Here is a 25,682-nt window from a genome sequence, read left to right on the forward strand (position 1 = left end):
GCTCGGGCTGGGGCTCGCTGGCCGCGGGGTCCTGGGGCGGGCCCGGGCCCTGCAGCTGCGCCAGGCGGTACCCGGCCAGCATCTCCTCCAGCAGGTGGCGGTAGTTGCCCCTGTGATTAATCCGCATCTGCCTCAGCGCCTCCACCAACCTCCCCGGCACTCCGCCTTCCTCGGCCGCGCCGGGCTCCTTCGGTTGAGATTCAATACCCCAAAAAGATCAGCAGTTAAACTAAAAGCTTTTCTAACCACATAAAAAAAAAAAAAATCCCCAATCTTTTTTTTTTTGGTTTTTTTTTTTTTTTTGTTTTCCAACTGAGAAAACATATATTCGAACGTAAAACACCTTATTTAGCAACATACAATTTAAAACAATGCCTTTCATGTTCATTCATTTAAACAACATAATTTAAGCAATGGTAACTATGAAACCAGCATTTTCAATAATTTCAATTCATTTTGACCCAAAGTACCTCCTCCCAATTAACTCCATCTTTATTTCAAATGTCTTTGACAAATACAGATTATACCCCCCAACAACTTTGGTAATTTATCAGTGGAAAACACTAAAAATTTAAGCTTCTTTAGCCACCAGGTCAATATATTTAATTGTGAATTTCTGCACAGCCAGTAGCAGCACGGTTCTGTGAAAAACTCAGAGAACAGATAACTCTACTGATCGCAGTTTAGTTGAAGCATCACATCAAAATAAATGTTCAGTGTTTTAGTGAACACTCTGATTTTTGCATGCATGATGCTGCCAGAAAAAAAGCAAGCAGCTACCCATGAGCACGAGGAATGCTGATATTTGAACAACATATGCCACACCTTTGGGCAGATTGTTTATTGCCTAGAAAAATTTGCAGGTAGAACAGATAATGCCAAACCTAAGAACCTACAGCACAAAATCAGAGAACTGAGTGTTGGTTAAGGAATGAAGTCTCCTCAGCAAATAACCTGCTTGGTTACAAGCCTCCAGGTGAAAAAAAAAAAAAGTGTTGTGTTTTTTGGTGATGGACTTGCACATCTGCTACAGTGCTTTGACAGTAATACTACATATTTTCACTTTCAAGTGCTAAAGCAGTACTGTTGCTTTAAGGGAACAGCACATTTTAAATTACTAATGTCTAGCAACTTATCAATCTAGACAAATGAAACTATCTCTAGAAGCTGGCAGATTTACAAGACATTAGAAGCACAATCCAGACTGCCTTGTTTTCATGCTGACCTCATTTTATTGTCATGCAGTCTAAAAGCTTCCTAACTACAAGAACTGCTGCCATTCATTTACAAGCTTAATAGCAGTATTGTGAAAATACCTTGGGATCAGTAAGATTTTGCATGCTCTACGTAATACTGCTGGAATAAAAGTCCCAAGACTGATTGGCACAGTCCAAGTTAAAATGGGGACAATTTTATAATAAAAATGAGTATTACTGCATTTAATGGCATCCTTCTAAGTTTAATTTGTTCAGGAAATAAGACAGATACTTTCACAGTGGTTTGCTGGTCTTAGCAAAGAGAAGTTTTGATTTCCATGTACTAGCATTTTCATATTCAAATATGAAAATACTCAAGAGAATATTCAAGACTTCAATACTCTCTTCTCTTCAAGAGCACAGTGAGGAGAAGCAAGATAATGGACCTAGTTTTAATGTATGAAATGGAACTGCTTTAATACCTTATAAGCACAATGTTAGTGAACACCCACAGCACCAAGAAGAAGCTACAGATGTATCCTTTTTCTTGGTTTGACAAAGAAAAAAACCACAGTTTTATATATATACCTAGCTAATATTAAACACTGCAACATAGATGAAGACTTCCAGTTTTATAAAATTCAGAGAACATATAAATTCTATCTTTTGTCTTCTCCATCAGTTCTGCTCTGAGGTTGACATTAGCACACATAAACTGAAATTTCCACATTTCACAATACCAAGATCTTTAAATATTCCTTTGGCAGACTGAAGTGAATAATTTTGCTCCATGCAACACTGAAGAGCAAAAGCAATAAGCAATATAATAGCAGCCCTGAGGCTCCTAAGCAATTCAAATGCTGGTAGGAGTTGAATTAGCAATGCTGTTAGCGTTTGATATTCAAACTCGCATCCTGCATGGCATTGCACCCTATTTTACAGCAGGCTATTTCCTGCTTCCCTTGTATCCCTCAGTGCTAACAGAAGGGAAACCCCACACACAGTAGGTCAGGAACTGCCTCTTCTATACATTATACACTATATAGACAGCAATTTCTCTCTAATGATGTGTGGCTAGAACAGGCCCCTGAAAACCTATTTTACTGTGCAAGGTAGTTTATCTTCCTTCACTTCCAATTCAACTGAAGTGCTACTGACCATAAAACCAATAAGAAACTACTGCTAGCTACATTCAACATGAGCATTCAGAGTCTTTACACAAGTTTTGTGCTACTAAACTATGTGTAGGAAAAGGGCTGCAATGTATTTAAGACTGGATTTATGATGTTGTGAGAATGGTGTAAGAGTTGTGTCCATTTACATTTTTCTATGTGTAGTAGCCCTTAATGGCATATAAGTTGGTTCAGCCAACTGTCAGAGCAAATTATTGGTAAAAACAAGAGAAAAACATGACTAATTTCAAGTAAGATGCTCAAAGGCAGCTTTAAGCAAATGTCACTGCCATCAAAAAACTAAAATGGTCAGAGAAGTAGAGTCACAGAAAGAGCAATACTTTAACACAGGAAGCAGAACAACTCTTCAGTGGTACTGCAACATCACAGTGCTAACAATCATTCAGCAATGAAAACATTCTTTTAAGTTCCCTTTAAACAGCTGAAAGCCTTAGGCCCCAATACATAACAGACTTTAATGTTTTCACTCATATTTGTAAGGGCACAAGTCACCACACTTACAGCAGAAGTCTCTGCTCAAACAATGGTAAAGTTGTTCATTGCGACTGCACCACAGAGCTGTCTCCAGCCCTGGATTTATAAAATACTTGTAATCTGCTAAGATTCCTAGCAGAAAAAATTTAGGACTGCTATAACCTCAAGCTAGACTAGTGATTTCTGAATATTGCTGTAGCAATGATTTTTTTATTTCTCAGACTCTGGCCCTGTACGACATCTCAAAAAAACCAAACCAAACCAAGAAAAAAAAAAAAAAACAACAAAAAACCAACACCCAAAAAACCCTCTAAGTGCAATACTACCTGAAATGTTTACAGTGCTGAGTAAAACAAAACTGATTTAGAAAGAGACACAACCAAGGTTTAATTTATATACTAAGAACTAATTTGCAAAGCTATTATGATCCAGTTCACAGGAACTCACAGTAACCATTTTAAAATGGTTAGATGCTAAAATGTATAGTTTTCAGAAGGAAGCCATATTCTCAATTGCAGAAGTTAATCTGATTGTTTGCGTAGTTGTTTATGTGGTTTGGAGGGGTTTTTGTAGCCATCTGCATTAATATTTTAGCAACTAACTACATTATTATTTTGCCATGATAAAAATTGCTCCATCCTTACATATAACCATTAGGATGGAAGATGACTGCCACAGGCAGAGTTTGCAGTCACTAACAGAAGTACCCTGCACAACACCCACTTTCAGCAGACACAGGTGCACTGTTAACTACACACAGAGAAGGATGCTGAGGTGCAAGTCAACTGTACCTTTGTGCTCTGCAGACTCAGCATCCATGTCTCTAGCACCTAATTTGTCACATGAACATCTGCTCTTGCCTCATACTAGTTGAAACAGGAGCATCATTGGCCAGATTTCCATCTCACTTGGCAACGCCATCATTGGGATAAACTGTATGTTTCCTTCCTACCTTTGTTTCCTGTTTAAGTGTGAGATGTGCAGCAACACTGTGTAGACATTCTGAAGAGTCTGATGTTGAATAACTGAACAGCTTGCTTCCCTTTACATCTCTGGACACTACAGTATCCAGTTCAGAAAGCTACAAGATCACCACACATACACCTGAAACTGAGTAAGACCAGCAAGGCAGTCATGTTTTCATCATGAGATGAGGCCCACTAGATTCATCCACTTCAAGGACGTTAAGACAGCTTGCTGGGAAGCTGCAAACAGGAACTGTATCCTTCACCAGGGGGGACTTCATCCTCTCAAACTGCTCTGGGCCACTACCACTCAGGGTGAAAAGAACAAAGGTGCTGACTGGCAAATTACATGCTACCACAAGATCAAACCAGAATTTAAACCACTCTATTTAAAACACATATTTAAGGTTTGCACTTCTATAGCAACATAAGAAAAATTTAGGAAGCAGACTGCAGTCTACCATTCACATCTTTTTTGAGAAACCAAATTAAAAGCCAAACCAACTACTCAGGGATTTTAATGGCAAGCCAGGTGAAAGCTGTTAATGGTATATTCTTTTATGAGCAAAATGCATGTTTAGGTTAGCTACCTCATTTTATTAAATTAAAATGGATGATGCACAAACATTTCCTGAAAGGAGTCAATGGACAAACAGATGCTTACTGCGTATCAGGACTTTCAGCAAACTTACAGGGCTAGAAGTAATTCTAGACTTACAACAGGTGCTGTTACATAAATGTAACTATGGCATATAACATTTTTAAAAAGTAACTAATTAGACAAACTTTCAGGTTTTTTCCTTAGAATATCAGTTATTTTGTAAAGCCTATGCTGTTTTAATTTTAGTTTAATTTTTAAATAAGCCAGATATACCAGTAACTTGGCCCAAAAAAGCAGGGGAAATTCTGGCTAAATACAAAAATTAGTAGGAGGCTGATTAAGGTGCAGTTTCCTGAAGGACTAAAGAAGCTGAAAAGAGGAAAATTTTGTGTATCTTGGTTTGAAGTACTGTTGCAGAATTTCTTGAAAGTGAAACAAAAAAGTATATCCTATCACATTCAAATTAGACAAAGGAACAAATCCTAAAAGAATTAAGAAGTTAGATTTCTTCTCCATTTGCATGCTAACAGAATAGTGGCCCCTTCCACCCACATAAGGTTTCTAACTGAAGATAATAAGTCAAATATAGGCAGTTAAGAGAAGAGGACAATGGGAAAGGCACAGTTACAATTGTGGTGAGACTGTGTATTTACTATCTCAAGGTGTACAACTGATAATTTCAAGGTATTTCAAGTGCAACACCATTCAGTGTAATAACTACCTGACTGAGGGCTTTGTAGCAATCTCAGAAGAAAAAAAAAATATTACAAAAGATTTACTAGAATAGGAATGGTACTTTCACAAAATAGTCCACAAACTGTACAGGAAATGACAATGTGTATAAGCACTGATGTTTTTTATCAGTTCTTCTGTTTTCCACAGTTTTTAAACAAATTTAACCACAATTTATAGAAACACCAGTTATTACTTACGCTAATATTAAGAGCTACCTAATAATCAGGTTTAGAGGCACAATAAACCATATTCCAACATACTGTTTAAAATTAAACTTTGTAGGAAATGGGAAGAACGTAAGTAATTTTAGAAATCATAACTGAAGTAATCTAAAATTACTTTTCCTTAGACCAGTGAAAAGATAGTGTAAAGGCTATGAAAATAATCAATATTAGTCCTGTAATCTTTTCTACTCAGTGTACCAAGGTCTTCTTACAGAAGACAACAGGAAGTGTGTTTGTCCCTTCTTGTACTACATTTCCGGACAGCAGACATGACAGTTAAGTAACAGATTTGCTGACTATTAATTTTCTAAAATTATAAACTGTACTTTAGAAAAACACTGCACTGTTGCATCACAGGTTTGACTGAGGAAGTGGTAGTCATTTAGATGTTTAAAGAGCTGTTCAGAATTGGGTGTCAGTTTTGTCTTTTAGAGGAAGAACTTCTATATCAAATCCATCCAAAGCAAGGTAAAAACTAGCAGTATGTTACAATATGAATTTTTATTTCTGATACTTTATTTCTAGTGATGAACACTTTTGCTTAATGTATGACAAATTTGATGTTCACATTTAGAAAGAGGTGTGGCAATCAAAATGGGAACTTACCCCCTCATTGTCTCTGTGTGGATTCAGCCTAGTATACACATTTTCAATAATATTACGCCTAAAAAGAGAAGTTAAAAAAGAAATTAAGCAAAACAACGGAATTCAAAACACTGAGACAAGTTTGATCAAAGTAGGAATTTTGAAGTGTTAAAGGTATTTTTCTTTTAATCTGCGTTTTAAAAAAATGAAACCCATTCTGTGTCTTTACTCACTTTTAATAAGAATTTGGGGATCTAGCAACTGGTCAAGATTTGCAAAGACTGAGCAAAGCAAAACCATTTTCTTAACTTACCTTTTCCATGGTCCACCTCTTTTTAGAGCTGCATACTCAGATTTTGCCAAGAGTAACGTTTAAACCTATATTTTGCTTGCTATAAAAATTCTTCAAGTTTGCTAGTTTTCTTGCCTTGTTTCTGGATGTGGAACTTGAGGACAGTTCAGTTTTTCTCCCAGCTTTATTACATATACACAGGTTACAACTTGCCTACAAAATTTTGAAGTGTGATGTGCAGACTATACAACCCCCAAGATGTGTTTTCTATTGTCTATTCCCACTAGAAATTAAAAACACAAAAGCCACACCCCAGACTTTTTTGTATCAGTGCTATTTAAGGCCACAGGCAGTCAAAACAAGCACAAAGAGCTTCACAAAAAACTAAAGGCCATCATATAAACAGATTTCTGATTCATAAAAGGTTATGTACTCACATCTTCAAATCAAAGTTAAAACTGGGAAACATTCAGACAGCTATAATAAATATGATCAAAGTTATTGACAACTTCAATAAAAAAATAACTGCCACGTGGACTAAGACTCTTAAGTCTGGAAGTAACCAAGATCTCTAAAAACTGTATCTTACAGAATGATGGGCACCAACTGTTGACTCTTCCAAAGAGCACAAAGACATCACATGCCATATCAGCAGCAAATACATCAAATACACATGCATCTCAATGCAACAGAACTTGCTGCTACAAGTTTGATGAGGTTCCTTCTGAACCTAAGTAAGAAATCTGGAAAGGCTGTTTATCTGAGTTAGTATGGGATCCATTGGGACTGATGGAAGATCTTCCTAGGGAAAAGAAACTGAATCTTTTTGCCAATGATAGAGGAAAGTGTTCTCTCCATTTAGTGACAGGAATGGCACAATTCTGACTAAACCTCTGTACTACATAAAGCAAAGGCACCTCCAATGTAACAGAAAACACCTGGACAATCCAAGCAAGACTGCCACAGAAGCAGGAGGCAGCCACATCAGTGGGTTTAAATAGATGTGAAAGTTAGATCCTTCTTGGGAACTACCCAATGTTGTAAATTCACTTTTCTTTCTTACACCAGTGTATTTCTCCGTGCTTTTCTTCGATGGGAAAATGCAGGAGCAAGATGTTGAGTGGAACTACTAAGGCCTAAGTGCCAGAGTAGCTCAGGGCTCTTACTTCAGAAACAAACGTCCACTCTTGAGGCAGCATTTGAAATCACAAGGGGATTGGAGTCAAACCAGAAAACAATCTTTGGAGAGTAAGATTTTATAGGATAAAACAGCACCATCAGCTGACCACAGCAGAGTTGACACCTATACAACTCCTGTCTCAAAGAGTGGGTCAGCAGGGGCTTGTACCTAAGTGAGAAGCCTGAAGGAAGGAATTATATCAGTATAAAGTGCCAATATAAATGGAGCTACTTAAGGGAGTCCTAAGGTTTGCAAACATACTCTAGTCACAGTAACACTGTATTGCATTTCTCCAGACATACTAAAAATTTGGAGCAACTTTAACCAGTGTTAAACCGTGGATGACAGCCTCAGACAAGATCTTTGTGCAACCTGTTTGAGCCAGGTCTTGGAGTTGAAACACAGGACAAAAGTGTAACTTCTTCATGACCTGGTAACATCCCAGGATGATGACTTCAAGAAAAAGGACAAAACCTTTGTTAGGACAAAGGTTTTAAGTCACACAGTACATGGATTTGGGTTGTGCAGCAGCATTTTTTCCAAGACTTCCATCAATTTCCTGCAAATAAAATGAACTTACATACATCACTGCCTGTCTCTGTCCCAACTTTGGAGGCCAAGAACAAGTTACTTAATACTATATAATATTCTCTTGAAATAAACTGCATGTACACGCCTGAAGTCAGGGGACTTTAAAAGTCAAGATGAAGGGAAAGGCACCAAAATGCAAATTCTGAACCATGTCCATGAAAAATGTAACCTGGATCACAACAAATTAAAATAGAACTTATATGTCAAGGGTCCAGAATAGTGCAGCAGTATATAATGTAGTTATTAATGAGCAAAACAAAACACAGCAGTTGGGAGGCACCAAGAACAGGCACACCAAAATTTCTCTGAATGCCTGGAATGTACTCAAGTGGAGAAAAAGGCCCAGAATGTGCAAATACTATCGAGGCTAGAACAATATAATCATGGCAAACAGTGCTCATTAAAAAGTACATGCAATGAAAATAGATGTACACACACAAAAATGCTCAGAGGACAGGACTTCACATTTTGTAAAATACAAATATTCCAGAAACAACATGCTCTATGACAGGGAACAATAATAAGTCCTACTGTCTGGGGAATTGCAGATTCCTAAATTCTTTTCATTAAAATCCTTAAGTTATAGGTTGCTAGAACATCACAATTGGGCTCCCCAGAAAACCAATGTAATTTCTGAAGATTTATTCCTGTTAACTTATAATGGACATTAAGTGGCTGGGAAAACATGACATGAGGAAAATTGATCTCCTGATATTTTGATATTCACATTGTTTGATAGCTCTTAACAAATGTAAATCAGTAAAAAGCAAAGAATACATATTTTTATTTTTTTAAATGACTATATGGAAATAATAAATTAGTATGTTAGGTACCAGAACATGATTATGTGTTTATTCTTTACCATTCTGGAATGGGAACAGTGACACAAATATTCATATACTGCAAAAGGTAAACTATCTTCAAATATAAAGAAACCCTTGATTTGAGTATAGTTATTGTAATAAGAAAACTTTAAAACATTTAAATGAGTGTCAGTGAATTTAACAGTTCAAGAAATTCAAGTACTGTACTCACTTGCCAGCTAGACCACCTCCTGGTGGTAAATTAGGGATATTCTCTGCAGTTAAAATACGAATAACATGAGCAAGATCAGGCATTCCTTCTTCACCCGATTTCTCCATAATTTCTAATTTAAAAACACAAGAAGTCCTGAATTAGTACCACCCATTGGCTAAGATACTGAAAAATAAGATAACACTTTTTAATACAGACATTATGAAAACGTTGCACGCAAAGAGGAAACTATTCTCTACATTTTAGGTTAACAGTCTTTGCATGGTGGAACAGAGCTTAAACTCATAATCTGTCTTTCCAGTATGCACCAAGCCTTACTCTCTAAGAGAAATTCAGAAGCAGACTGTGAACTGAATGAAATACCCTGGAGACAGCAGCCTGTTCTCTCTGAAAAAGCCAGCAGCTGGGAGTCTGTTCCAGTTAGCTTCCCCTTGCAGTGCAACACATTCTATGCCATAAGCCAGTGCTTCCCCAGGATTCTGTCACACTCCATCCTGAGTAACACCTTGTATCTTCATAGGCCTGATCTCCAGTGCATAAACACTCTCACCACCATGCAATCAAGGATATATAATGGATAGATAATAATAGCACTCAAGAGGCCAAAACAGAATACGGAACTGATGAGGAATAACTAAAAATACTTATTTTAATAATAATTTTAAATTGTATTCCATTTTCAAAGCTAACATATAGCACGATCAAGTCCAGTGCTAGTAAGTTCTTCTAGCTTGGAAAGAAAACCTGCCAGAACGGAAGTAAATTTTAACATAGTCTCTTTCATCAGGGTTGCTGTTAAGATGAATGTGTCATATTTGTGTATACACTCACACAGGTGTAATGCTACCAGCTTCCAGTCATCAGTCTCTACTCATTCAACTGCTACCATGGCATAAAAAGGTTTGGAGTTGTGTGCACAAGTCTTCTATTTCTAAGAGAGGATACTTTTTCTGAAAACCAACTAAACGAAGAAATGGAGTGCTTTTTCCTGTAGACAGTATTCTAGATAAAAATCTCTTTAAGAAGAATTAAGAATTAATCCTCACAAGTATCACCCTAAAAAAAACAACTTGAGTCATTCTTTATCTTGCCTACTATCCAAAGATAAGAAACAAATAATTTAATTTTCTTATAACTGACTATATTCTGGATGACTGACTTGGAGCCTGCAGTTTATGAGTTTCTTAAGTTAGTAGAAAAGCACACCACCTTCCTACCTCAAACCCTTCTACCTACCTCAAACTCTTCATCCCAAGTTTACTAGTATTTAACCCTTCCTTGATGTCTATCACTTCTCTAGGAAACAAGAGATATTCAGGCTTCTCTTAGGACTACTAAGATCAACAGTACTTGGCAAGGTACTCACCCACTTTGCATGAGACAGATCTGTAGCCCCTCAAAGTAATCACTTGTAGAATAATTATACCAGCTTGTAACAAATAAGGCACTATTATGCTTCTAAGTCCCAATTTTAAGTCAGCATCATGTAATCTTTGCAAAGAATAAGATATGTGCACTACTACTAGAAGTGATTAAAATTAAACTGCTCCATGAAACTTGATGTGTATTATCATCCATCCATCCATTAAGGATAAATCATGGCTAGCAAAGGAAATGATAGCTGAATAAGTATGCCTGAATGTTTGGATTATGATCAGTTCTTCCACACATACATAAATTAGCCACAACTCCTCTTATAAATTGCATCCTTTTGTACAGTTCTACTTAGTTAGAAGTAATTGTACTGCTATAGTATAATTTTGCTGAGATATATTTGACAGGAAACATTTCTTATGAATATATACTTTTTATACCAAGAGCACATCTGGTTCTGTACATAGGAAAAGTAGACAAATAGCAAGAATTAATAGTAAGAAAAACCTACAAAAGCAAGCAATTTCTAAATATTTGTTGCAAGCATAAGAGGTTTATGCCTTCTTAAAAAGGAATGAAAATGATCACAGCCAAAGATTGCTATATGTTTCTTGGTACTACAAACACACGTTTATACTGCATAATAACTTCTCAAGGAGTGCTGAACTGAACCACAAGCATCTTTTGTCCATTTCTAGAAGGTGGCAAATGGATGAACTAATAATTATCTTTTTCTGGTATTAGAGTGAGTAATTTTATCCAGAACCTGTCTTCTCCCTCTTTTTTTTTTTCTAAAAAAAGCTTCCTAATAGAAAGTCGAGAATAAAGCAAATGAGCAAGCATGACCTCATTACACATCTGTTAGCAGATACACACTGCGGATGTGCTTGACAAAGGCCACCAGAGAAAGAAAACAATCTCTTTTCAGAAACAGATTTATGGGTATTTACAAAGTTTTCACCTTAATCTCTATGATATTAAGAATAACCCTACAATTAGCTTTGCATTGCTAATATAATTCAGACACTTAAGAAATAATTCCTGATATTATTACAAATATATATTGTATTATATATATGTATTATATATATGTGTATATATATATATTATATATATGTATTCATGAAAGTCCTCCACAAAGTTTACTACTTGACTTTTAAAACATTTTTCAGTAAAAGCCTAACACTTTTTGCACAGATAGGCATTCTGAAAATTCAGGTAACATTTTACTTCAATTTTATATAATGCAGGTCCCCATCGAGACAGCATTACAAGTTCTCCATGTTCCAGCACCTCCTTTCATGCCCAGATTGTGACAAATCAGTTTTATATATGGTATATATTCCACATATGTAAAATGCATCATCCAACTCAGGGGATTAACTGAGTATTTACCAGTAAAACTGTTTAAGCCTACACAGATCATGTGTCCCTTATGATTTGCGGGGCTAGTGGTTTTTTTGGGTTTTGTGGAGTTCCATGGTTTGTCTGCTGTTAATTGCAATTCTGATACACCCTTTCAAATAAACTAAAACATATCAGAGAACTGAATTGACTTCTGTGCCTAGTTTTCTCTCTGTGGGACAAAACTTTGCATCTCTGAAAAACAGAGCAGAAAGTAGTATTTGCAGGGGGCAGGAAGAAAAGAGTGACCTAGCATAACCTCATTACTGCTCAAAACACCTGTGGAAGGTGCCCTGACCATGGCAGTGGCATTGGAACCAGATGATCTTTAAGGTCCCTTCCAACCCAAACCAGTCTAACTCTGTGACTGTGCTTTGGAGATGGACCAGCTAAATGACTCAAACCACAAGCAGGGCTGTGCTCAGAGTCACAAATGACTCAGGCACAAGTTTAACCTCATTAAGTATGTCAGTATACCCTACAAGTGGCAGCTTTGGAATGCAGTTATCCACATTCTGTCAACCTCAAAACCCAAACTAGCAACAAAGCATTGGTATATGATTCTTCCACGGAAATCTCTGTAAACAATGACTTGCTGAGTCTGCTTTTAAATCAATCTGTTAAAATAAAGAAAATCTCTTGGTATTAAGCCAACAATTCTCTTTTAAGAACTCTGGAAAGATCAATTCATTATAGAAACATACAAAATCTCAGCATTCCACTTAATGAACGTTCAAAGACAGTACTTTTAAAAGAATCTAACCAAAGCATGCCTTAAACACTGCTTTTCTCCTTGAGCCAGAGCTTAAAATGCCCAAGTATAGTAGTGAAAAAATCCTATTGCCTAAAAGGTTTGATGGGTTTGTACAGTCAGCTTGAAATTTAAGGTCCACAAGAGCACAGAAACAGAACAGTGTGTATCCATTAAGAACAAACACCAGTGATCAAACTAAAATTGCTTCAGGAAGTCCCAAAGGATTTTACACTAAGTTCTAATGTTGCCCTGATTTATATTAGTCACTCAGTGAAAGAGGAAAGTATCCAAGAGAACTCATAGTTTACATTTTTGACAACATCTATCTTTGCAGCTTGGTAGTTCCAAGGCCACCTTATTTTTTTTCCCCCGAATGTTTTTACTACATGTATAAATATAATTGTTATTGACTATCAACCAACTGCATGTAACTTATGAGCTGTTAACTCATTAACAAATTTTGTAAATTGTTGTTCTTGTTAATTTGTGCTCAAACACCACTACTTGCCTTTTGAAAGGAATAGCCAGCCTCTAGAAAGGTTTGTAAACAAATCCATATTATTTGTGTCACAACATTATCTACCAGGCTTTATGTTTCTAGAGTCGAAGACAGTTTAAACCTTTCAGGCACAACTTTTTTATGCACTGTTGTCTACACTAAGTTTAAAGATGAATACAAAACTGATTAAGGCAGTTGTCTTAACCAAAAAGAAACTCCACCTTCTAAAACTTTTACCAACTCCAACACTTGCAATGATACTCTTGCCCCCATGGATTTTCCTAATGTCAAAAGCAAAAGACACTCTTTTTAAAAATTCCAACATATTTCTAAATTTTCCTCATGCTGCTTAGTGGTTTGAAACATTTTGCTAAGGCTTTTATCCTTTCTGAACTAGTAATACTCAAGGCACATGTGTAAGGTAACCTGCAGTCCCACATTTTTTTCTTTTAATTAAGGAGACTGTGTCAAAATTACATTTCATAGAATCTACAAATACAAAATTTTTTAAAAATCAGATATTTCAAGTTCTTCTGAAGTCTGTTTCATTTACTTTTCTCCACTCCTTTTCAAAATTTCTCAAATATGCTAACTGTCATTTCTTGCTAAATACTTGCCTTCTAAAGGCCTTGAACTCTGTCCAATTAGCAAAGCACAGCATGACACAGGGAACTTGAGCAGGGAAAATAAAAACATCAAGAGCTCAAGCAACAGAAGTTCAAGCTTTGGAGCAATTCATTTCTAAGAAGCACTTAAGCTAAACAATGATTTTGAGTTATATTTGGAATGACTCCATATCAGTTGGGACTACAAACTCTCATCTTTTATTTTGATATACGTATTATTTAGTTAAATGTGACAACAGAGCTAAAAATAATCACTTAATAAATTAGTTCATCCAGACACTCTGATCACAAGTTGACAGCTTTTCTATTAATCTTAACATTCACTTATAAAAGCAATAAAATCCACTTCAGTTCCATGTATTTTTCACCTATTTGCTAACAGAGCAGCCACCAAGAAGCTGGGAATACTAACCATAACCACTGAGCACACCTGACTGCTGCCAGTGAAGGCAACTGCTCCTGGCTCCCTCCCAGAGCCTATTAACAGCTCATGTACTCTACTCTGACACAGAAGATAACAGGTATTTATCTTAACTAGTGTCATCTAGGAAGTCTGGGATGTAAGCCAAATTCCAAGAAACAGGCCTACAGTTAGCATTTGAAGTGACCACTGGCTTCTCTAATCTCAACAGAAATTACAAATATACAACCCATTTCAATTTAGATTTCATTTAAACAAGAGGAAAAGACACCACCCACAACAGCTGGATGCTCAGAGACAACTTGCACCTGAAGATTTTAACACACACACACACATATATATATATATATATATTTACATATAAAAATTTAGGGTGGCTACATCAACTATCTAGATTACTGGATCATTAAAACCCAGTAGAGTTTTTCTTTCTGTCAAAAACTTGCACAGAAAAGGGGAAGAAGCAGTACAAACATCCCTTTTAATATTTCATAAGCAGGACATCAGCAAGCTTGCAATTTACTGAGCTGATACAACTCTCTGCAAAGTCAGTAGTTGCATTATAATCTATGAAGATAGTGGCAAAAACTTAAAGCTCACATTAAGAAAATGTTTGCAGAATACCAGGATAAACTAAGCACACGGCCTAAAACATTCTTCCTGACCTACAAAAGTTCAGAATTACAACCAGACCCGAATTTAACCCAACAGAAAGTGGCATAATGTCTTTCATTGCTTTTGTTTTCAAGCTCAAAATAGCTAACAAATCACAGTTTAATCGTGGTGGTGAGCACAATACTGTCAGAACTATCTAGTGAACTAAGTGGATTTCTTACCTTCAACCCGTGATTCCAAGTACTTATCCAACTCTGCATCTTTTTTCACTGCCTCCTCTGAGACCTTAGGAGCATTTGAAAAACAAACTAATACAATACTCATGTTATCACGACTCCCCTATGTGACAAAAAAGAAAGAGAAGTCAGTATCTCTAGCATTATTCTTCATCTTTCTACTCTAATCACATTTGTACTTTTTTCAAATACAGTACTACAGATAAACCTGGAAAAAAAAAACAACTTCAAAAAATTCTGTATTTTCATCGATAAGAACTTCTCCGTGTCCCAACAACACCATTCACTAGAATTAATTTGACTGAATTTGACTGCATATTCTTAATATTGAAGTCTGAATAATTAATACACTTATCTACATGTCAACCACTTAAAAATAGAATCAATAAAACAGGTCAGAAATTACGTAGCCATGTAATGTTACCTTAAGCCAAATGGAAAAACAACTCCTGTTGCAAAATGAAATGTAGACTACACCCTTACACTATAGAACAGTTTAGCTAAAACAGCTGATTTGTTTTTAGTTGCAGGGCATTCATGTAAGCCTTTACATACACTACAAGTTTTTATCAGAATGCACCTGTGTCACACAGCACCTTGAAACAAGTATAAACATATAAAAAATAAATGGCCATGCTAACCTTACAGGCTATTGTGTTCTCAGAAATATCACTCAATGTTTTTTTTAGACACTAATTTTAATGCCAGTTCTTTACTAGCATACTCGGATACTATTTTCCTGCTCATATTTAATTTTCAAAAGTATAATTTACAGCCAAATTCAAAGCCACAATTCTAAGTCTCTTACAAGGGGATCCAAAACTACCAGTTTGAAAATCAAATCTTAACTTCACATTTTTTGGTGGAGAACATTAAGTACTATTAGTCACTGAATACTATTGCTGTGTAAACCCAAGCGACTGGATAGTTCTGATCATCTATCACAACAAATCCTTCTCCTGAAGCAATTAAGAATTTGACATTAGAATTAATTCTTTCATAAATACTGCTTAGGAGCTAGCCTACACACCTTTTTCTACATGTGAGGCCACCTATCACTTAGTATTATGTGACACAATCCACAGCCTGAAGACATAATACACCATTCTAAAATTGTAACAGACATCCAGGATCTGACTTTGGTCAATGCTCAGTTTTACTGGAAGCATCCCAGAGTGACCATTGTTTAACAAGGCTGGTTGAGTTCTTGGTCAGCAAAGCAATCTAAACCAATTTAAACAGCATTTAAACCAATCATACACTCTATGGCATATGCTGGAATATAACCCTATTTCTGGAAAAACACACAACTTACCCTTTAGAGTTACAGTTCTGAATTTTAATATTTTCCTCAAAATTGCATGTTTAGTCTGTGGTCTAACAGAGAAATCTGTTTGTACTAGCAGGAGTTGCACTTTTCAGGGAATGCTAGAAATGGATATCTATCTAACATATGTAGACAAGCCAGTAGTTGCTCCAAATTAAATCTGAGGAGTGGAAGCAAGCTCAGATGCAAAGGTGGTGTCATTCCACCTAACCTACAACGAGCTGAGGGCACAGGTGACAGACAAACATGGTGCCAACACTGGCTTTACACAAAGGATACAAACACTACCCAACTTCAAAGAACAAAAAAGCCCCCAAAGTACCTCATTCAAAATAGTTTAATTTTACAAATTTTCTATTCAGAATCACAGTTTAGAACTAGTTTGGAGCTATATGCAAGCATTAGTTGGGGGGGAAAAAAAACAACAGCCTTTATTTTTGTGATTACTATCACTTTTCCAAGGATATAGGGTGTGGTGTATATTCTTCAGCAAGGATATACAGTCAAATGGGTACAGAACTTGGAGGAAAAGAAGCTGAAGAAGGGGAACAGTGACCAAAAGATAATTTTAGGACAGCTGTTTGGAGAAAACAGTTACATACCTTATGTAAACAAGTGTCCACTACCCAATTGCACACTGTTTCCAGGTCATCTGATACTTCAAGTCTAGACTTTACAAATTCACAGAGCTCTTCATTGCTCATTACATCCCAGATGCCATCACAAGCCAGGATGATAAATTCATCTTCTTCTGCCCTTAAAATTTCACACACCTCAGGCTCTGGAGAAACAAGTTGTTCTGTAGGGCCTTTACCATCAACACATTTGTAGTCATAGTCCCCCAGAGCTCGAGAAACTGCCAATGAACCATTAACACGCTGAATCATTACACTGCCTCCTGCATTCTGGATTCGCTCTTTCTCCCTCGGGTTGCAAGGTTTGTGATCCTGTGTTGAAAAACAGACTTGTCCATTCCTATAGAGAACAGCACGTGAATCACCACAGTTGATAAAGTATATATGCTCAGGTGAAATCATAACTCCCACTGCTGTTGAGCCACTTCTGTCCATGCCATTTCTGAGGTCTGCAAAATTGCGCATATATTCATCAATTTTCAAAAAGCCAGTTCTGATTCCACTCTTGACATTTTCCACTGAAGGTTCAAGAGCAGATCCAGGTTTTTCTGTTGCCCTAAAGTCTTCATTGTTAGTGATGTGTTCTAGTAAGTGTGAGGAGCAGTAATTTGCAACACGAGATCCCGCGTGACCATCGTAGACAGCAAAAAAGGACCAGTCCTCTAAGCCGTGGGGAATACCTACAACAGCTGTGTGAGCATCTTCCATTTCCACTCGCCATCCCTGCATACTGCTGAGGCCGTAACGCAAGCCATTCCCTGCACCATGAGCATTATGTTTTTCAGTTTTTGGTTTATCCAAAAATGCACCCATGTTTATGCAATATTGAATCTGGAAAACAGAGAAAAGAAGTCTTATTTATAAAGCCACCATTCCATATAAGCTTTGCTGTCCACTCCCTGTGTTTCTTCTTTGTAAAACAAGTGATAAAGCATGCATACATGCAAAGTTAACAATTACATTGGAAGAAAAAAAATAATTAATACATGACATGAATGAAGTGTGAACATACAAACCTCTGTTTGCATTTTTAATGGTTTTTTGCTGGGGTGCTTTTTTGAAGAGCTACTTCACCAAATTTAAACAAATCCCATTCTATACAAAGGCAGAGTAGTCCACATACCTTTGCAACCCTGCTGATTTTGTCATCCTCTGCAGAGACTAATTTATGATGGAAAACTAACTATATCACTCCTACTCTTTCTACTTTTTTTTTTTTACTGTGGCATGAAGAAAATCAATTCATGTTCATAAATAGGAACAGACTGGTCTCACTAGCTTTGCATGTACCATGTTACTTCTGTATTCTTGTAAGGCATGGACAAAGTGACTACAGGGAAACACAGACCATCTGCCAAAGGAACAAGGCAATAATTCCCACTTAAACACAAGAAAATATCTCTCAGCAATCCTTTAACAAATTATACTTAGCCCTTCATAAAACAGTATTTCAGTATTCACTGTAGAATCATAGATGGTTTCGGACTGGAAAAAACTTCAAAATCATCTTCTTCCAACCCCCCCCCCCCCATGGAATGGAAACCTTCCACTAGACTAGACTGCACAAAGCTCCATCCAATCTGGCCTTGAACACTTCCAGGGATGGGGCATGCACAGCTTCTCTGGGCAACATTTTCCAATGGCTCACATTCACAGTAAAGAATTGCTTTGTTATCTCTAATCCAAACCTGCCTTCTTACAGTTTGAAGCCATTACCCTGGTCCTATCAGTACACTTGGCCAACAGACCCTCTCCAGCCTTCTTGTATGCTATCTTTAGGTATTTAAAGGCCTCTATAAGATCTCCCCAGGCTTCTCCAGGCTGAACAACCTCATCTCTCAGACATCCCTCAAAGACCTTCATGTGCTTACATGGGATTTTAAGTACAAAGATTTGGATGTTAAAATTTATGCATTTACAAGAGCTATGAGCTAAGGGAAGTAAATAAACCACAGAAAGTCAGAAGTTCTTCAATATTTGAAATATATCTCTCCAGAGAGCAAGCCCACAGGTAGAATATGAATAACCTACACTGAAGCTTTAGAAAACTTATGATTTCCTCTCCTGTACTAGACTCAGGTGTCCAACATAGACTGGAAAAACTACCTTGCCCTTTACAAAGTCAGCAGAGAATACATTCTTTAATCCACAGATCTCAAACTCAGGTATCACAACTTCAGACCATGCTAAGTCACCATCCTACAAAATCCTTGGATGTGAGAATTACTGCAAATTTTATGCAAAAAGAATTGGCAAAAAATTCTGCCATGACTGATCCTGAGCAGTCACTAGTCTATGACACAGTAGCACCCACTAAGTCTACAGAGTCATGATCATCAACTTCTAGTTTAAGAATTTGTTGCCAGGTCAGGAAGAGATTAATTAATCGTTACTTCTTACATTTCCCTCATCTAAATACACAAGAAGTACACAGATGAACCAAACTTGACACTACCTCTCTGTTACAATCATCTCCATGCACTGCTGAGGATCCCAAATGCTTGCTCAGAAGTTTTTTGCAACATTGTGAATCAGCAGAAAGGGCACACAAAGTGGATCCACCTTCACAACCCCTTCTCTCAAAACATCTGATTTTGCTTTGAAAAAAACCAAAATTCACCTGTGCCAGAGGGTAAGGAAGGCAGTGCAACATAGTACCACAAACCAGAGTTCTCAGCAACCAGTGCTCTCAGTTAAAAGCTGAACAAGTTCCACATAGTTAACAGTGCAACTAACATCAGTAAAGGAGACTTGTGAAACGATTTTAATATATTCACAAATTACACACAATATAAAACTATTTTAAAAGCACACAAAACATTCCTACCAGTAAAACTGTCATACAGGACTGAAATGTTGCCAAAATGACAGACACCCTCCAATACTTCATACCTTCTATGAAATTTCTTTAATTGTGTTAACTATGTGCTTACATTCTTAAATCAAAAATGTGGAAGAAATCATGTGACTGAGTGAGGAAAAAGATCAAAACCTACGTAATTGCAAAGGCCTGTGGGCTCAGTATTGCGTCGTGTTTTATATCCATAAAACTCCTGAAAAACAACTACCAAAGGCATGTGTAACACCTTAGTTTTACCTGCTTCATTAAGTTGTTTCACTTATTTACAACTCAAACTGGAAAAAAAGAAAAACACACAATTCAAAATTATGTTCTTAATAATGTAAATATCCTATTTAATGTTGCAAATAAAGGATGCAGAGATTGACCTGCTATCAGTAAGTCTGGGAATCTCCTTTGCCTCCCAGGCTTTCATCACGTCTCCTGGAAGAACACAGCTCTACCCTCTTTATCCCTTCCTTGACAGTGCTGGAAAACAGATTGGCCTTTTCTCCTCCACACATATTAATTTCCTGGTGGTGAAAATGTTTACCCCACATTAAATTATTAGTTGAAAGTTTTAAAATCAGGAAGACCATGTCTACTGTAATTCCCAAAATTTTCTTGGAAATGGAGAAGGCCTTAGTTCTTGTCTATGCTCCACAGACCATTCTTTAAAACACTATATATTACACAGATCAAAAACAAAACCCTAGGATTCTTTTCTTTTAGTCTTTCCAGCCCTGGAAAAGGTTGGGACAAAATAAAACAATATTAATCACAATTTTAAAAAAAATTATTTCCTGGCAGGACCAATAACCAAGGCTCAAAGGCTTTTGGAATGCCTTTACGAAGGAGACATTACTTTATATAAGGAAATTACTGGCTTTTGCCCCTCTCTAATAATGAAGAAGCTGAATCTCAGCAATACACTACCTAAGCAAAGGCTCCACCTACCTTTCTAGTACACACTGTTCATCTCTAGCCTTACATCAACAGCCAGTCATTGCCAAGAGAGTTCAGAGTAACAAGTCTCTAATAAAAGCAGAGATCCCAGAGCAAAATCTAACCCAAGGCTTACTTCTCTAAAGTTCCAACCTGTATTTTTCTCTAATGCTTTCCACCAGAGTTAAATCCTACGTGAGGTCCTTATCTCACATACAGGCAACAATTCAGGCTCACGAAACCAAAGACATCTAGATGTTTGAGGTATAGAGGAATGAAGGGAAAAGTCATGTCCTCTGACATGCAAGAAAAATTTGTGATAAATGTCCTTTCTGCCCCAGCTACACAGTTATTAGATCAGCCATATAGGAAAGAGCCTTAAAAATCAGTTGTGCATAAGCTTGTGTTTGCATTTAAAAGACAAACAACCCCAACTCCTGATTTTCTCCAAAGATCTACTTAAAAATTGACAAATAATTATCGCTCAGGTATAAATATTCATTATTTTCTACTATATCATAAAGGGGAAATAGGCAGCTACTTCAAATGAAAAGCATGCTCTTTTCAATTTAGATTTATATTTCACAGGCAGAATATTTACTTGATGACTGCCATAAAGGCCAGAGCTGTCCTTAGCAGAGCTGGGATAGAGTTAATTGTCTTCCTAGCAGCTGGTTCAGAGTTGTGGTTTGGGTACAGTATGAGAGTAATGTTGATAACTCACTGAGGTTTTCAGCTGTTGCTAAGTACTGTTAGGTACACTAAGTCAAGGACTTGACAGCTCTCATACCCTGCCAGGGAGAAGGCGGGAGGGACACAGCCAGGACAGCTGGCCCAAACTAGCCAAAGGGATATTCCATACTGCATGACATCATGCTTAATATATAAACTGGGAGGAAAGACAGCCAGGGCTACTGCTTGGGAATGGGCTGGGCATTGGTCAGTAAGTGATGAGCAACTGCATTATGCTTCACTTGTTTTTAATTCTTTTATTATTATAATTTTCTTCCTTTTCTATCCCATTAAACTGCCTTTATCACAACCCACCAGTTTTCTCACTTTTATTCTTCAGATTCTCTCCTCCATCTGACAGGGTCAGTGACCAGCTGTGTAGCACACAGTTGCTGGATGGGGTTAAACCATGACAGTCATTTTTGGTGCCCAACACAGGGCATGATGGGTTGAGATAATGACAAATCTGACTAGAAGGTATCAGAATAAATTTGTTATAAGTACTTATTATATTAGTCACTGGTCACAGTGGTGATGTATTTGCTCTCAAAGTTGGTGTCCCTGTTAGTAAAGTTGCATTATATAATACTTTATTTGTATATATTGCTCCCAGCTCTTTATCACCCATGGGAACTGGGCTAATGTTATGTTGTTGTACTCTGTAACACTGTCTCATTAAATGACAGAACTGCCGCTCATGAAACTGATCTGGTATTTGTACTCAGCACTGCCCACATCTCCATACTTTGGGAGCCATCTATAGGAAACTACTAATAATTACAACTTTTACCTCTTCTCAGAGACCCAATCCATGGGGGAGACTGCTACCTCCCTTGATCTTCCCTTTCTCCTCTGGGCCAATTAAAACAGCACTTGGGAATATCCCTGGAATGTTCAAACCAGCATTCCTATTGCTGCATCTTCTGAATGTGTTCAAGGTCTTGTTTAGGGATCAACAATTATTTCAGAATGCCACCCAGGGCTCTGCCCTGAGGCTGGATAGTGGTAAGTGGCAGGGTGTGGGGAATAGTATGGGCAAGCACCTCGGACAGTGGGCACCCTCCAGTGCTGTGGAACTTCAGCCCTGAAAAAGTAAAAAATCTGGAAATTCTAGTTAAATATTTGGAAATATTATGCTGCAACCCTGGCAATTCCAGAGAGACAATACCCACAGCAATGTGCTGTGGCCTAGCCCAAGCCTACTGACCCATATTCAGTATTGTACAGTACCCCTGAAGGAAAGAAAAGGCCTTTGGATGTGATGGCAAAATGATGGGCATAGGGACTACTTCAACCCCAGTGACAGGTGCTGTGGTTGAATCAAAGCACCAACTCATGCCTGTATCAGCCCTTGTGATACATAAGGATGTGTGAGGTCATTTAGTGAGGGATGAAGCAGCAGGGCTATCATAAGAAGTGGTGGGGGAACAGACAAAACGCATAAAAGACATAGCTAACCATCTGATCCCCATCTTTTAGTTAGCTGTGACATGCAAAAATATTTCAGCTATCATCCAGGCACCATCATCTGGATACTCCAATGCTGGAAATAACAGGCCCAGTAACCTGGAATTAGAGAGTAGAGAAGTCAAACAGCTGGCATCCCATTCTACAGAAATGGGCATTAACAAAGCAACTGGAAAAGGGGCACAAGCCCTCAGCCTCTGGAAGTGACTCCTATCAGGTATGAAGGAAAGGTATTCCTTCAAGGAAGATGTTATGCCACCCAGGCAAGTGGACTGTCATGGATAAAGGCATAGAGTATCTGAGGCAATTAGCCATACTGGAGATTTATGGCAATGTGGACAACAAACAGTTACCAAAGATCCAGATGAAACCAAGTGTACATGACCCATGAGTATGAGATGGACCAGTGTCCTAACTATCAGAGTAAGCATACACAGCACAGGCCAACCTGTGTGACCACAGAGAGGACATGAGGAAGTGGGATGGAAAAATCTACCTTGATCCTAGAGGCATGAAGAGGGAAATTGCAAGGAAAATCACAAGAGAGGGTTATTGTAGGACACTGCTGCTCCAGTCTCTAGCAGTAAGTTTCCCAGACAGAGTAGAGGGGCAGCTCTTTCTCCTGATCTTCAAGGGACTCTAATTCACATTTACAAGAAGTTAATAAATAGTGAATTCTACAGCCAGGACTAGAGGGGTCCTGCCTCCAGCCAGGTGGAGGGAAAAACCAGCTGGGTTTAGTGGACTGTGTGAATTGGATGACCTTGCACAGCAGACCCACAGGAGTCAAAGGCTCTAGCAAACAATGCTGCACGGGGGCAGGTACCATCCGTGTTTCTGGAGTGGCAGGGCAAGTCCAACAGCAAACTCTGTTGGAGACCAAAGTGAGCCTGACTGGGAACAAGAGGCAAAAGCACTCTATTGTGACTGGCCCTTAGACTCCAGTGCACCCTTTGCCTAGACTGTCTCACAAGGTGTACTTCAAGGACTCAAAAAGGTACTGCTGGCCTTCTGATATAGCTGCCTTGGAGCCAAAAGAAATTAAACAGCCATCTACCTTACCCCATCTCCTGGAGGACGCATCTGGTGTGGGTCAAAGAACAGGTGCCATCACAATGGTGCTACTGGCAGCAGTATCACACCAACTAAGATACCCTGACACCATCCATAAATTGTTTTGCACTTACTCTCCAGCAGTCCTGTAAGGCCAGTGCAGACTAACAGAAGACTGTCATGGCCCGAACAAAGCCATGCCACCTCCAAGTCCAGCTGTGCCAGATCTGTTGGAACTTCAATACAAACTGCAGTCAGAGGCAACCAAGCAATATGCTATAATTGATACTGATAATGCAGTTTTCTCAAGCCATTGGCAATAGAGCCAGGCCTACACAGTACACCTGAAATCAACTATTCCAGAGGTGGAAAGACAGATCTGCTATTAGTCATGGACTGATCTAAACAGTACTGAAACAAGGTAAAGCTCTACAACACTTAATACATTGATGACAATATTGTGTGAGGCAATACAATAACAAAAGGTTTTGAGAGAGGAAAATGTAGTACAAATCCTTCTCAAAACTGGTTTTGCCATAAAATAAAAAAGGTCAAAGGACCTGAATAGCAGGTTCAGCAACCACCCACAGGACTGCATTTGCTCAAGGACCTGGGTGCACTTCGTGGGTAACACAGAAGGATGGGGAAGTCAAAGTGCACCTCAAGGGGATTTGATTCTGGGTAAGATCAGCAAATTATTTGAATGGTACTGTGCTGTTTTCTGTAAAATATTGTAGGTCATCACTTCCATGGTTGTTAAATGCCAAATCAAGGGTATTGTAATAGAATCATCCAGATTAATGAAGAATGGAATTTTGATGATAGAACCAGACAAGCACAGCAGTGATGGAACTAGCGCTGACTTCAGCATAAAACAATCTAACACTATGAACATTCTCTTCTGCCCTGAAGGACTGCTTCAACAGATGAAGTCCAAAGTCATGGACTAGAACTCAACAAACATTTTGAAGGGATGGCCCATATACTATGGGAATGGTGTCTCTGTGTACATATCAAAATACAGGAAAGGTGATCATGATTACTTGGGTGTATTGGAAAGTGTGGGACCTGTTAGGATGCAAATGGTACAGAATGAGGGGTGGATATAGCCTTGCTTTCAGGTGGGATAGAGATAATTAATTTTCTTCCTCATAGTTAGTATAGAGTTGTGGTTTGGATACAGCATGAGAAAAAAGTTGATAGCAACAACTAAAAATATCAGTGTGTTATGCAGTGTTTATACTAAGTCAAGGACTTTCTTGATTCTCATATTCTGCCAATGGAGAAGGCCAGAAGGGCACAAGTAGTTGGGAGGAGACACAGCCATGCTAGCTGGCCCAAACTGGGCAGAGATACTCCAACACATATGACATCATGCTCAATGTATAAACTTGGGAGAAAGCAAACCAGGGGCTACTGCTCACATTGGTTGGCAAGTGGTAAGCAAATTGCATTGTGGATCACTTGTTTTGTATATTTCAATTATTTTTCTTCCTTCCCTGTCCCATTAAAAAGCCTGCGTCTCAACCCATATATGTTCTGACTTTTATGATTCTCTTTCCCATCGCACTGGGGAAGGAGGAGGTGGAGTCAGCAAGCAGCTATACAGTGCTTAGTTGCTGGCTAGGGTTAAACCATGACAGCAACCAACACATAATTAGATTATAAAGGTCTAAAAGCCGTA

General features: G+C 38.0%; 1 protein-coding gene across 5 annotated transcripts in view; it reads right to left on the reverse strand.

The window, feature by feature from the left end:
- The window catches only part of PPM1B (protein phosphatase, Mg2+/Mn2+ dependent 1B), a 59,004-nt gene that overhangs the window by 3,473 nt on the left and 29,849 nt on the right, over positions 1-25,682 (reverse strand). For 3 of the 5 annotated variants that reach the window (XM_079298838.1, XM_079298839.1, XM_079298837.1), the window contains exons 3-6: positions 16,930-17,793; positions 14,986-15,103; positions 9,072-9,183; positions 5,995-6,052 (exon numbers count right to left, since the gene is read on the reverse strand). In XM_079298838.1, the coding sequence (XP_079154964.1) occupies positions 5,995-6,052; positions 9,072-9,183; positions 14,986-15,103; positions 16,930-17,775 (1,134 nt within the window). In that variant the 5' untranslated portion in view covers positions 17,776-17,793. Of the gene's footprint in view, positions 1-47; positions 188-5,994; positions 6,053-9,071; positions 9,184-14,985; positions 15,104-16,929; positions 17,794-25,682 lie in introns of those variants that run through there. The other 2 variants (XM_079298841.1, XM_079298840.1) reach the window with 2 other exon arrangements.

This window comes from Erithacus rubecula (assembly GCF_903797595.1).
Source record: "Erithacus rubecula genome assembly, chromosome: 2".
Lineage (NCBI taxonomy): Eukaryota > Metazoa > Chordata > Aves > Passeriformes > Muscicapidae > Erithacus > Erithacus rubecula.